The sequence below is a fragment of the Sminthopsis crassicaudata genome, chromosome 4 (genome assembly GCF_048593235.1).
Source record: "Sminthopsis crassicaudata isolate SCR6 chromosome 4, ASM4859323v1, whole genome shotgun sequence".
In the NCBI taxonomy this organism is placed as follows: Eukaryota; Metazoa; Chordata; class Mammalia; order Dasyuromorphia; family Dasyuridae; genus Sminthopsis; species Sminthopsis crassicaudata.
The window spans coordinates 453,401,540-453,413,860 of record NC_133620.1 but is presented as its reverse complement, the minus strand read 5'-3'; the positions used below and the strand labels follow the sequence as shown (position 1 = coordinate 453,413,860).

Here is a 12,321-nt window from a genome sequence, read left to right as displayed (position 1 = left end):
GAAGGAAGGAAGGAAGGAAGGAAGGAAGGAAGGAAGGAAGGAAGGAAGGAAGGAAGGAAGGAAGGAAGGAAGGAAGGAAGGAAGGAAGGAAGGAAGGAAGGAAGGAAGGAAGGAAGGAAGAAGGAAGGAAGGAAGGAAGGAAGGAAGGAAGGAAGGAAGGAAGGAAGGAAAGGAAGGAAGGAAGGAAGGAAGGAAGGAAGGAAGGAAGGAAGGAAGGAAAGAAAAAAACAGAAGAGAAGTAGAGGGTGGAATTAGTTTGAGGTGCTCAATTCTAGAGGTTTTTTGATCACTTGATAAGTTTTTTAGCTAAAGCCTTGTGAATTGGGCCATTGTTTCTTATCATTCTAATTTCAATAAAGATATGGGAAGAGGTTTTCTTGATTCACCATTATAATTTAAAGAAAGCCAGGTGTATATTAAGTATGAATCATTCATCTGATTTTTAAAGCACATATTTTTAAAATGCACTCATCACTATCACAAAAGTCCACTTTTAGTTTTCAATAATGTTGTTTCATAATTAATTTTGCTTAAGTATTTAAAGCTGTATCAATTTATGTCTCCAGATCACAGAATGACTAGGCAGTGTAACTCAAGTGTTTGCCTAATGACAGCACAGGCTTAAGGTAAGTGGCAAAGTGAGAAAATACAGCATTCTTTTTTATTTTTTGTAAAAATAATATATGGTTTTCTATAATTAAACTTTTATTTTCTCTCTCTCCCATCTCCTGTCATTACTGGGAAAAAGACCCAATTAAACTTTTTATTTCAAAAATGCATAGTCAAGTCCAAATTTCTACAGAACCCTGACCACCCACGTAGTGCCACTGCCCACATGGGCAGATTCTTCACAACTAATGCTGTGACATGAACTGATGCTAAGTGAAGCGAGTAGAATCAAGAAAACATTGGACAGAATAAGATTATGTGATGATCAATTGTGATGGATTTGATTCTTTTCAACAATGAGGGGATTCAGACCAATTCCAACAGACTTGGGATGGAAAGAGCCATCTACATCCCAGAGAGAGGGCTCTCTGGGGACTGAATGTAGATCACAACATAGTATTTTCACCTTTTTTGTTGTTGTTTGTGTGCTTGTATTTTTGGATTGCTTGCTGTCAAGGGAAGGGGAGAGAGGAGAAGCGAAGGAGAAAATTATGAAACACAAAGTTATGCAAGGGTGAATGTTGAAAACTATCTTTAAATATATTTTGTAAAATAAATAGCTATTGTTATACAAACAACAACAACTAATGCTCTGGAACAATGTCTGGTCCTCATATTGATCCCAGAAGTTCAGTCTTTCAAAGTTTTCTTTTAACAATGGTATGACTGTAGAATTTCAATGTTCTTTCCACTGCATCACTATGCCTTGTTTACTATGAAATCTTCCTCAACTATCTCTTCTCCTGAAAGCAGCAACAAATAGCCCACTGCTACCTGCACAAAACCAGCATGATCAGGAAAAGCTGAACCCATTGAGTCCCTGTTCAAATTGAATGGTGGGAAATGAAGCAGACAGGCTAGTTTAATCTCACACAACTAAGACACGAGTCCTTTTTAGTTTTTAAGTGGAGCTTTTTAATTTCTTTCTTTTGTTTAGAATACAGATTTCAGTTCTGTTTTCCAAAAGCAAATGCTGAGTTGACGTGATTTTTCTCTTACAGCAGCACTTTTCATAACATTCTGTATTACAAAATACTCTCTTCTTCACTGATTAGCCTACTTTTTTTGGATAGAAAGAATTAAAAGAAATGAAGGATAAATTCTTTATTAAATCACATTTCTATACTGATGTAATCTGAACTAAGCTAATTCCAATCTCAGCTTTTCTTCATTCCCTGTGATTCTTTTGCTCATTCATTTACTTAACCCTGAGCCTCTAATTCCATAGAGAAATCAAGAAAAGTTAGGAGAGAAGAGGTTGGAGCACAGGATCATAAAGAGAGTCAGAGCTGGGATGGGGAGTCACCTAATTCAAACTCCTTCATTTACACAGGAGAAAACGAGGCCCAGGGAACTGTTAAGTAACATGAGTAGACAAGAGGGACTCAGAAGAGCAGGGACCTAGAACTTGAAAGATAGTTGGGATTGAACTGAGCAGAAAATGTTATAGATCAAAAAGATAATTCAAGTAAAAACAATGAGCTGGGACTAAACAAGGTTCATGGGAAAAACAAAAAACAAAACCAGTTTGGGTTCAGGGGAGAGAAAAGGGTGGTGCAACATCTTTAGCACATTAAAGCTTTGAAGAGAACCCCACCCAGCAAAACAGTGGCAGGTAAGTAGCAAAAAAAAAAAAAAGCCAAGGCCTACCAATTCTACAGTTTCACTCCATGGAGGCAGCCTTGTTATTCCTGCTTCCTGCAGCATGGACAATGTACCATAAGCCCCATTCAGGCCGACATCACTTCTGGCTAAGAGTGTAATGCACACGCTGTTAGCTTCTGGATCTCAGAATCCGTCTTCTTTCTAAGCTCAGCTCAGGTATCATTCTCTTCTGTGAAGTCTCCCTTGATCCTGCAAGTTTGTTGGTGTTTTCTTCCTTCTCAAATGACTGTGAAGATTTTATTCCTCAGATCCACCACTTTCGTGGGTACTGGAAATAGAAGATTCCTCTGGGCAGGGCCAATTTCATCTTTGCCTTTAACTAAAGCACTTGGCACAGTATGCCTGGGTTTGTTGTTAATACACCATATACCAGGTAAACCCTACTAGGTGTGAATGTTTCTAAGCAACCTTCAAAACTGGATGACAAAGTCATATAGGCTTGTCCTGATCACTCAAAGTTGTGAGCCAAAAAGACTTGCAGTTATAATTTTCATTCTTCCTATGGCCAACTCTTTGATTCCACTAAACCCAGCTGTTCTGGCAAATAATTTGGTCAAATCCCTCTTACCATATGAGTACTCCCTTTGTTCTGGATTGATATTTCCTTAGCTATTTGTAATCTAAACATACTCCTGTCCACTTTTGCCCAGGGGGCTCACCCTTGCCCTTAGAAATACAGGACTGCAGTGAAGATGAGAAGCTCAGAAATAAGATTTGATAAAGGTCTCCATAGCAGTAAATGAAACGAGAAAATAAAAGGTTGGAGAGCAGTCTTTTAGAGATAGGAGAGGAAAATATAGGGCAATGTCCTGAGGGACAAGGAAGGAAAAACAAAAAAGTGACCAGCTTATGAAAGCCTAGTGAGAAGAGACTATTGAGAAGGATGAATGAGGTTTTTATTAAAGAAGGCCTTTGGGAAGATATCACCTCTTAGAATGATCATCAAATGATTGAATGTTCAAATGTTGACTGAATGTCTTGAGAAGACTGCTTCTGTATGATGATACTCAGAAAAATGAAGATGACTTTTGGAAAATGATAAATGCCATAATATTCTCTTTTTTAGACTACTACCTACAATTTAAAAATTTGTTGGACCCTTCTTTAATTAACAATCCTGACCTAGTTATTTCTAGATAGATTTCTAAAACAGCAGCACTCCTGTTGGCCAAGCCCCATTGTCAGAGCATGGCAGAGTGGAAGTAAGGGGCCTTCAAAAGCACAGGGCTTACAGTGACATGGCAAGAGAATCATTTTTCAGCTGATGCAAACTGGGGCTATCTCTAACCCTTGTAGTTTCACTTAACTTTAGCAATACAATCTCACTAATTGCCTTGTCTAAGACATTGAGACCTTTTTCCTTTTTCTTAAGTAGGATCCATTCTGTGATAGTATTTAGCTTCTTTTGATTTTTTTCCTATTAATTTCCCACTATTAATCTTCCCTTCTCCCAGATGCTTTCCAATCAACTTTTTTCTTATTAATGAGACTTTCAAAATTAGAAAGTTAACCACATTCTAACAAAATTTGGGAGCTATTTTGATACAAAAATGATACAGTAAAAAAAAAAGAGATAGAGTGTTTTGATAAAAAAAAGTATACAAGATAAGGAACCTAATACCAATTCCACTCCTAATTGAATGATCTTGCTAAGTTTAAACTTCTTTTTTTCTGTCTCTCTCTCAATTTGCCCATCTATAAAAATGGCAACATACAGCCTTATCTACCTTCCCCAGTCACAGAGCAGAGGTCAAAAGAAAATAGTTCAAAAGCAAGCTTTTCAGAAAAGGCCATAAAAATAGTACTAACCTCTCTAGCCACTTTCTTTAAAATATACACTCTTAGGGCTTTGGGTAAAAGACTTTAATTGGAAAAGAAGAGAATTAACATTTTAACTTTATAAAACAAAGAACTCCAAATATTTGTAGCTCCCATCCATGGAGAAAACCACCCATTATCTGATGTTCATTCATGTCACCAACATTTCTCTGACTGACCTATGATTTCAAGTCAAACAAGAAAGTCATCTGGATTTCATTATCAATCAAACTGGGGAAAAATAACTATAATCCATAAGAATAATTATAGATCATAAAAGTTACTTAACAAAATGCTATTAAAGACATAAGCTAAATAACCACTAAACGCTAGCTTTAAAAAAAAAAGTCAACATCAATTAATAAAAATATATAATTACTATTTTTCAGAGCAAAAAAAAAAGGCTTTAAAATATTTTTGGAAATTGTTCATCTCTGTGTAACAATAAAATGTTAAAACTATGAAACCAAGAAAGTTTAAATCCCTCTATAAAGGAAAACATAAAACCATCTTATTCTATTATAAACAATTATTCAGTTAACCAACTTGTCATAGCAAAGTCTTTCCTTAGGAAAAATACCTTGGTATAAAATTTATTCAACTAATTACAAATAGTCTTCTGAAACATCCAAATTCTAACTTGTACCCTTTGATATGATATTAATCTAAAAATCTACTGCCAAGCACTTTGTATTTTATAGGAAATATAAAGGCAATATTTAAAGAACAAAAAAATAAATGTTTCTAACATTTGATAATATCACCATCATTTAATACGTTTTTGTTATCAGCAAACAAATTTTCTTATTAATTATATCAAAAGTCAATCTGATCTATTTTGGGGAACTAAGTCTCAACACTGAGAAGTGATGAAGGCTTCGTTCTCCAGAAGTTATGCTTTGGATTTCATTTTCTGTCCTATAAAAATGAGGGCACTCCTTTCACTGGGCCATTCTGATCTGAATCCCAAAGAGACAGCTGAAGTTATTTGGGAAGCAGCATAATTTAATAAACCACTCTAGACACTAAAACTTGAACTCAGAAGTTCTCATCCTTATCCTGCCACTATTTTTTCTGCAATATACTAAGCAAATGATTTAAACCTTATGGATGAACAATTTAAAGCTACTTTAAAATTTTGTTTTGAGGAACAACAGAAGTGATTGCAAAGCAGTTTTTTTTTTTTAATGCATGTTTGTTAATAAATAATGTGTCCTGAAGTCAACAAATGAAAGCTACTAAGTATACACAATCTCTCAAGGAAGGATTCTTTTATCCACACACTTTTTTACCATCAAATGTTCCATTTTTTCCTTGAATGTTTTTAAATCATTGGATTTCTTCTTTAATAGTTTGATTATTACTAGCAATAACAGCAGCACTATCTCTGAGATACATGTATAGAACTACTGTATATATTATCTCATTTGATCTTCACATGCATGGAAAAAGCTATCCAGGAAATGTGTACCCTAAGCTCAGCTCAGCTCCCCATTCACTAACCAGCCTTGAACAAAATAGTCAAAGCTCTCAGGAAAGAACTTCTCTACCTAAATGCAGATATCCAATTTAAAAGCTGATCATGTCTATGAGAGGTTCCAAGTCTTGTCCAGCAGCAAGGAGCCAGGAGTCAAAGGTGGGGCTTGCAGCTAGGCTGTTTTTCACTCGGTGGCCAATGCTCAGGACATATATAATGTTATAAGGTCTACAAAGTGTTTTACATAAACTCAAGTATTTGGAAGTACTTGGGAAATAGTGTTAAATAAAATCTCTATCATCTTTGTTCATTCAACAAACACTTATTGATTGCTACTATCTGTGAGGATCTGTGGTCTTATAGTATTTCCCTTAAATCACTATTTCATTTCCTGTAAACACTGGATTGTGGAGCTCTGTTCATAATACCAAAATGCTCTTTAGTGTAGAATACCACAAAAATTAGAATTACATCTTGGGAAGTTATACATTTGCTGGGAAACACTGCCCCCTTGTGTTAGTAAATTAAAAAAATCAACTTTTCAAGGATTGCTGGGAAGTATGTGTTCCCAGAGTAAAACTATGGTAAACTGGTTAAGTTGGGAAAGCTTCATGAATGGTAGGAGAATTTCTATGTTCTTAGAACCAGCTTATTGAATTCAAAAAGGCTTATCACAAGAAGGTTGGCCACAGCAACTTATGAAACCACCTAGTATGGTATAGTGGGTCGTGTTTTCACTTATGAAATAAAGGCTCTTTCAGAAGTCTGAAGTGGAAAGGAATGTTAAGAACACTTTCCCTACAATTGAAATACTCAAGTCTCTCAAAAAGTATTGCTTCTGTTCCAATTTTGATAGCTCTTACATGTGAAGTAATGCCTTTAAACATAAAGTGATCACATTATAGTCACACAGATAGGAGTATAATTTAAGACAGACAAATACGGCACAGTTTTATGAGGCTTGATTATTAATGGTACTATATCTTAAGGTACTCAGAGACTGAGTTCATACTGATAACATTAAAAAATTCTACTAAACCACAATCTTTTCTGCAATGTACATGTTTCACTGGTTTCAGCATATTTTTCTATATTCTAGAAGACTCCCACACCATGACAAAGCAGAAACTAGATTTTTTTCTTCTATATAGCAAATACAGAGAACACATGCACACATTGCCTTGTTATGTACTTTGATGCACTATGTGAAAAATTCAAGAATTATTATTTTTAATTCAGGCACTACCAACAAAAACTAACTTTTATTTAACAAATGCATATTATCCATAATTTCAATATCTGTTACTCTAACAAGCGAAATGTGGATTTCTAGCTGTTATGGATTTTCAAAGAGATGAACTCTGAAGAATTTACTTCTATATGTGCCAAGAGATTTTCACTGGACATAAAGTTCTTCTAGCTCTCTTTTCTATATAATAAAAACATTTGATTTCATAATAAAAATCTCAAGACTCAAAAGAAATCTATCATTCTCAACATGTATAAGGAAAAGTCACTGAGAAGGGATTATCCATCCTAAGAAATTGTGTCAAAATTTGTATTACTGCTTAAGACTTCACTTTCCAGAATGGTTTCCTACAATGGCAAGAAAGTAAAATCTTATTCCCACCCCACATAACCCCCCCCCCCCCAAGTTCAAGATCTTTCATGGAGAGCCATACATTGCAGCAGAAAGCCTCTCTTTAGCTGGAGTCAGGGAGTATAAGTTCTAATCCCAGCTCAGCTGCTAACAGTCTTGAGCAAGATCCCTAAACTTCTCTTGGACTGTTTCCTCATCTCAAAAATAATGGACCAGATGAACTATAAGGTCCCTTCCGGATTTAAACTTCTGATCCTAAGAACCCACCTGTCTTATATGTCCCCAGATGCTTCATTCAAAGGAGAGAAACCCAGGAATAAGATCAAAAGAGTTACTTTATACTGTTTTCTTCTGCCTGGAAAAAGATCCTTACGGAAATCTCTCTTGATAGCCAGGCTCATAGTCCTATAGAGATAGCTAAGTTATAAATGATATTTTCTTCTATCCCTAAAGAAATGTAAGGTATGTATATGTGCATATATGTGTATGGTTCTACACAATAAAACTAATTTCAAAAATGGAAGCCAACCACTTTCTTCTTTTTTCCTCTCTATACTTATTCCTGTTTTAGTAATTACAATCTGAATCTTTATTCTGGGTAGGCCATCAGTTAATTTGGAATTTCTATCTAGCAATATTCAGTAAGAGAATATCCAAAGTTAAACAACTTCCTGGGACTAATGAACAGATTTCTGAATTATCCATATTCACCACAAGTTTTTTTTTGAACATTCTATATAACCTTAATAGTGATTTTTCAAATTCAATTCAACTGCTTTTAACCATTAAGCTACTTGTACATTCACAAGTTCCTTATATCTTAATGCTCACAAGATACTAACCTTTAGCTTAGGATTTTTATAAACAAAGTAAAATTTTACATTAAGGATCTACAACTAGATCCATATTTGCCTGTGACAATGTTTCAATTCAATTCAAACTATGAGACAATATATGTTGCCAAGCAACATATAGAGAGGTGAGGGATCAAATCTTGAGAAATGGAAAAAACTTAGCTGTCACATAGTCCAAGACCTATTTGAGGGATGTAGTCTATGAACGGCAGCCCACAGAAGGGTACATCTTCCAGTTATAGGAGGCTCACTACCTAACATAACATTGTTTATCCAATTTTGCTAATTCTAATTGTGAGGAAATTGATGGTACAACTTTAAAAAAAAAAAAAAAAAAAAAAAAAAAAAAGCTCTATATGAGAGCAGTAATGAACTGAACCAGCCCAGAGAAAGATCTCTGGGAGATGACTATGAACCACTACTTGGAATTCCCAATCCCTCTATTTTTGATTTCCTTCACAGACTAACACTATTTCAAAGTCCGATTCTTTTTGTACAGCAAAACAACTGTTTGGACATGTATATATATATTGTATTTAATTTATACTTTAACATATTTAACATGTATTGGTCAACCTGCCATCTGGAGCAGGGAGGAAAGGAGGGGAAAAGAACAAAAAGTTTGGCAATTGTCAATGCTGGAAAATTAGCCATGCATATATCTGGTAAATAAAAATTATTTTAAAAATAAATGAATAAATGAAAATAAAAAAAATAAAAAGCTCTATATGAAACTAAATATCCACTCTTCACAAATAAACTACTGGTGAGTCATATAGTAATACTACTTCTTTCTCTTCTTCCACATAATGAAAAAGACCTTATTAGTGCTAGGGAACCCAGTATCTGGTGGGAAGGAAGGGATCTAGTGCAGAAGTAAAAAAAATTAGGTGCGGTGAGTGAGGATTTGCTAATATACAGCATCTTTTCTTATATTCTAGAAAACAAGTAGGATTTTTTATAAATTGAAAAAAATCTATGCAGAATGTCTACCCGTATAGAGTTAAGAAGATCTTATATAGGCCAGCCGGCCCATGTCTGCCATTTTATTGAGAAGACAATTGAAACCAGAGAGGCTAATTGATTTGTTCAGAATTATATAGGTAATCAGTATCAAAGCTGACTCCAATTCAGCCGTCTATGAACTGCATTAAGTTAGCTTATTCAATAACACTTACTTTCGTAGATGGTCATGTTCTTTCAAAAATAATTCAGTTCTTCTATTGTTCACTCCAGAACCACTTTTATATGACCTGGGAGAGAAAGGAAAAAAAGTATAAATACATTTTGGCAGGCACACTGAAAAGCAGTGGAGTTAGAATGTAGACTGCACTTTTCCCTTAAACACATAAAATCTAAATGCAGCCTATAAATTGTTATTTTTCCAGTGAACAAATGTGTGTGACTGCACAGGCTGTCCCAAAAGTCTTAGTTCTTTCATTTAAAGTTATTAAAGCCATAATATGCATTAAGATTTTTTAGGACACTTTTGTTTTTATGAGTATAGGAAAGGGGAGTGTGTGTGTGTGTGTGTGTGTGTGTGTGTGTGTGTGTGTGTGTGTGTGCATGCATACATGCACATGTGAATTTTCTTTCAAGATCATTTTAGTGAAGTGGGTTACTTAGGAGTAGTCTATAATCAGATCAATATGATAATTTACACTAGTATTATCTAGTCAAGTGAATAAATATATTGTTAAATGAACAATTAGTATTTTTAAATTTATTAACTCCCTCTCTTCAAAACAGCAATAACTTTTTAAATATAAAATTTGTCTCTAACTCTTTGAGAAGTGAAAAATATCTTATGCCTAGTTTTCCTGTTCCAAAACATTAATTTTTGTTTCTTGCTACTAGCCAAATTCCTTGAAAAAACTGACTATATCCAATTCCTTTCTATCACATCTGCTCAATCCCTTGCAATTTAACTTCTGATACTCTCATTCTACCAAAATGCTCTCAAAAATAATCAATAACCTTTAAGTCGTCCAAATCAATCACCTCTTCTCATTACTTAACTTTCTTGGCTCATCGCAGTGTGATACACTGCTCACTGCCTCCTCCTAAAAGCTCTCACCCTGCTCAGCTTCCAGGCCCCTAGAACTCTCCTTGTTTCTCATTACTTAATTGTCCTAAAGCCTATATGCTTTTCTCTCAAGGAAAGGAGTAGTACTACCCTCAGTCACACAATGCTTAACAATTTATTAGTGTATTAAGGTGTTCTGAGTTTGGTTTGGTTTAATTTTGCAATCTTACTTGGTAAGCTCTCTCTCACACAGTAGGAGCAAAACCTGAAAGGTGACATGGTGGGAGAGGAGAGAACAAAAGACCAACTAGTAAAGTAGGACAGAGTAGAAACTTTGAGCAGTCTGGCTCAAAGCCTGTGGGCATCAATATATGTCAGAACGAAATCTTCATAACAACTCAGTATCATCAAATAAAGGGCAAATGATGTTCCACCATTGTTCTTTACTGAACACCTACTCTCTGGGCTGCTCTCGAGATGCGGGAAGAGGAACAGACAGGGGCAATGACTAGATTGATACTGCTGCCATTCTGCAAGCAGAAATGCTCTTTGGTTTCTGTTTTTATGCATAAAGCATTTATAAAACACTTACTATATGCACAATTGAAAAGTAAGATAGCCTGTGCTTTGCAGGAGCTCCCATTCTAAAGGGGAGGACAAAGTATATGGAAGATTCAGGAGCAAGTTGGATGGGAAAGGCTTATGGTCTTCAGGATGCAGCTGAAAGGAGATGACCAGGCTTCTTTTAAAATGTCATTTCCACTGATTAAAGTCCTCTGACTTTCTGATGGTGAGCTACATGACAGGGCCAAGGACTGTGGTAAACAAGCACATTCTTTCCTAGGCATTGGGGCAGCTGGGCTGTAGCACCTGCAAAGGTAGGTGTCTGGCTGCATGACCACAGGGTTGGCTCCCAGGAGGATGCCTGAGGTGGTGGTCATGGAGGTGGAACCCATGCTCTTGCCTCTCCACTGTGGCCCTGGTTGCTTTAACTAGGTTGGTCAGTTCACATTGGGAGAGACAACTAGTGGGGAAAACAGGCTCCTCTCCACAGCAGCTCCTCTCCTGGGCTTCTTCCTCTATGTAGCTTCTTTTCTGGACAACATTCCTTTCACCAAATATGTAATCTTCTTTTTTGAATTGAACTTCCAGTTTCCTCGATGGCTGCCATCTTCCTTGCCTGTGACCTCATAGATAGGAAACAAATCAGACTGGTCTTCAAAAATACCTGAGGTGCTCCAATGGGAGAGCTGCAATGACCTCTACATTCAGGGTGCTACTCTGAAATATAGGTCCATGGTCACCAGGACCTGAAGACTAACATGCATAAGACTCTCCAGCAACATCCTTGCTTGTATTCCGTCTTCACCCCTGCCAGTCCTGCCCTGGCCTCAGGATGAAGAACTACCTCTGTTAGAGGTATCAGCTGAGTCTAAGAAGGCAGAGTGGGAGTGCTGGTGGGTTGCCCAACTGTCCCTGCCAAGGCGCCCTTAAAGAGTCACATGTCAAGTGACAGAATAAGGCTGACTGCTTTTAGCACTGATGGGCCCATCTAACCCTTCTGAGAAGTTCCTCAGTCCCCAGAAACAGGCCCTGTCAGACACTGCCAGAAGTGCTGGATACAAAGACAAGAACAAAAGCAGCCCCTGCCCTCCAACCTTCCTTTTCTTAGAAGGTAAACACCATATGTTCATAAGCCAATGCAAATAACTTCAGACGTGGGTGGGGGAAGCACCAACAACTGCCTCAGGTGGCACTGGAGCCAAGCCTTAAGAGAAGCCAGAGATTTCCAAAAGGAGAATGTTCCAAGCCAAGGCCCAGAGGGAACCACATCCCACATACTGAACGGTAAGCAGACCAGTATGGCTAAATGACTAGATGAGGGTGGGCTGGGAGTTCAGGCTGAGGGGATGGGTCAGAGCCATATTAGGAAGGTCTTTACAAGCTAAGCAGGGACAACAACTGCAGTGGGAATTCAAAGAAGAAACCACTTGAGGCCCGGAAAATCCTCCAAAACTTTGTGAAAGAGCCAGGGTTGTGTTCAGCGTTGGGCACCACATTTCAGAGAGATTAGACAGAAGTTTTTTCTTTATTGGGATCTGTGATTTAATCAGTGTAGGGAACTCTCAGTAAGGAATCTTCCCCATCACTTAGATCACCATGTGCTCTGTGACTTATATCTTAAGAGTTTCTAGATTGTACAGCTGGTGCC

The 12,321-nt window shown here is 36.8% G+C and overlaps 1 protein-coding gene across 5 annotated transcripts in view; it reads right to left on the bottom strand.

Moving 5' to 3' along the window:
* The window catches only part of GOSR1 (golgi SNAP receptor complex member 1), a 70,956-nt gene that overhangs the window by 27,468 nt on the left and 31,167 nt on the right, over window positions 1-12,321 (bottom strand). For all 5 annotated transcript variants that reach the window (XM_074263802.1, XM_074263800.1, XM_074263801.1 and 2 more), the window contains one exon: window positions 9,262-9,336. In XM_074263802.1, coding sequence (XP_074119903.1) covers window positions 9,262-9,336 — 75 coding nt within the window. The remainder of the gene's footprint in view (window positions 1-9,261; window positions 9,337-12,321) is intronic.